This window comes from Naegleria gruberi (assembly GCF_000004985.1).
Source record: "Naegleria gruberi genomic scaffold NAEGRscaffold_155, whole genome shotgun sequence".
Lineage (NCBI taxonomy): Eukaryota > Heterolobosea > Eutetramitea > Acrasida > Naegleriidae > Naegleria > Naegleria gruberi.
Window position 1 is genome coordinate 1 of NW_003163180.1, and position 2,154 is coordinate 2,154.

At 36.9% G+C, this 2,154-nt stretch overlaps 2 protein-coding genes across 2 annotated transcripts in view; both read right to left on the reverse strand.

Annotated features, from left to right (window-relative positions):
• Positions 1–126: 126 nt before the first annotated feature.
• FM157 (uncharacterized protein) lies at positions 127–769 on the reverse strand (the record flags this gene model as incomplete). Its single annotated transcript, XM_002668593.1, has 1 exon — positions 127–769. A coding segment is annotated over one exon (643 nt), but the record flags the coding sequence as incomplete, so codon positions are not given.
• A 219-nt stretch (positions 770–988) lies between these two features.
• The window catches only part of NAEGRDRAFT_54685 (uncharacterized protein), a gene marked incomplete at both ends in the record, with an annotated part of 6,494 nt that continues 5,328 nt past the window's right edge, over positions 989–2,154 (reverse strand). The window contains one exon of the mRNA XM_002668594.1: positions 989–2,073. Coding sequence (XP_002668640.1) covers positions 989–2,073 — 1,085 coding nt within the window. The remainder of the gene's footprint in view (positions 2,074–2,154) is intronic.

A 2,154-nucleotide genomic window follows, 5' to 3' on the forward strand; every position in this document is an offset into this window, starting at 1 on the left:
ACCAAATTGAGTATATTTTGAAGAGGAAGATATTTTTCTAAATAAAGGACCACCACTGTCTCCACTGCAAGCATCCCTTCCTATGAAAATTATTGAAATTCACTTTCTAAAATTGTAAAAACTTACCATTTCCAGCTCCTGCACAAATTTGTTCAATATTAACTCCACCCAAATTCAAATTATTACAATATGACATTTTAACAATTGGAACAGATGCCTTTTGTAACTTTTTAGGATAATCCAAGTTAGAATTCAAAGCTCCCCAACCAGAAATTAAAACTAATCTAGAAGAATCACTTTCCTCATCATGAATTGCAATTGAATTTGCATCAATAGAAACTGTACTAACAGTTGAATCATCAATTGGCAATGCACTTTCAAGTTCAAATACAGCAATGTCATTTCTTTCTGTTCCTTTCTGATAGGAAGGATGAGCAATTTGATTTTTGACTTTGATGTATTTACAATTATCTGAACATGTATTATCATAAGTTCCGTAAACAACAACAAGTGTTGTAGATGAGTCTAAACAGTGAGCAGCTGTCAATACAAATGTACTCGATAGGATACTTCCTGTACAGAGATGTTCGAAAGCTCCGGACGAAAGTTGTTTTTGAATGGAAACAATGAAAGGAAATTCGTGTTCACCAGCAGTTTGACCATTTGCTACCTTGATGCCACGTTCATTATTTGGTGTAACTTGCAATTTTGCAGCCACAAGATGACAACTAAAAAATACAAGACAAATGACAGCTAAATATTTCAGCATTTTTTTTGTAAGAATGTTAATTTGACGAGAGTGGAAACATTTACTTCCAAGTATAACAACGGGTCTCTAACGGTTAGAGAAAGAAGAGAGGAGTGCGTATTGAGTGATTTAATACGCAATTCCTTTTAGTTTAATGCGTTTTAGAATAGTTTCTAATCTGAATTGTCTGTGTGAATGTCAAAATTCTCAATCAAACATTTGCAATTATTTCACTACAATTTATTGAGTATCTTGATTTTCAGACATGATATCAGCTGCAATTCTTCTCGACGCATTTTCAATTCCATAAAGTTTGACATATTGAGTGGCGACAAGTCTGTCCAATTCACAACCATTTCTATCATAACAAATACCTAACATGCCTTCAACTTCCTCTAAATTTGCTCCATTTCCTCTCGTTCTCAAGCATGGAGCAATTTTTTCACATCCATAATAGTAAAATTGTTTCTTACACTTACTAAAAATGGAACGTCTATCCAAACCATTCCATCTTTTCAGGCAATCAACTCTACATGCCACACAAGATGTTTGTTTATCAGAAACGAATGGAATTGGAGGAAGTCTTTGAGTGTGAGGTCCTAAAAATCCGTCAAATTTCTTCTTGGCCTTGAACATGATATTGAGAGCTTCCATTGTAAATGGAATATGTAAACCTTCTCCTCCTGATTTGGTTCTATTGTTTTTAGTTTCCTTGGATTCTTGTTGTTGTTGTTGTTGAGTTGTTTTAGTTTTGGAGGTTCGTCTAGCAGTAACCGAAACTCTTCCCAAATCGGTTGGTGACTTGTTGGTAGCTTTAGCTTTGGTTGCTGCAGATCTTCTTGCTCCCTTAGAAGAAGCAGATGATGATGACGAAGAAGCTTTTCCACCTCTACTCTTTCCACTGTTTCTTCCACTGTTTCTTCCAGATCTTGAGGATGATCTTGATCCACTTATACTTCCTCTGCTTCCTCTACCTCTTCCACTTCCTCTACTTCCTCTACTTCCTCTTCCAGAAGATGATCTTGAACCACCTTTGCTTCCTCTACTTCCTTTACCACCTCTGGATCCTCTACTTCCTCTTGAACCACGTCCTCCTCTACCTCTACCTCCTCTTCCTCTACCACCTCTACCACCACCACGACCACGTCCACCTCTTCCACCACCTCTGCCACCTTTCAAAGTGACAGCACTCAAGGTATTCAAGTGGTCCATGTCATCTTCTTGAAGAAGAGATTCTTCCTCAAGAGCATGTTGCAAGGTATTTCTTCTAAATTGACTGGAATCTTTAGGTAATGGATCAGAACAATTGGGTCTTGAACTATTAACTGTTTGGAAGTTGACCAAAAGTATGGAAACAACACAACATGCAAGAATTGACAAATCTTACTGCCTAACATTTTTTTACA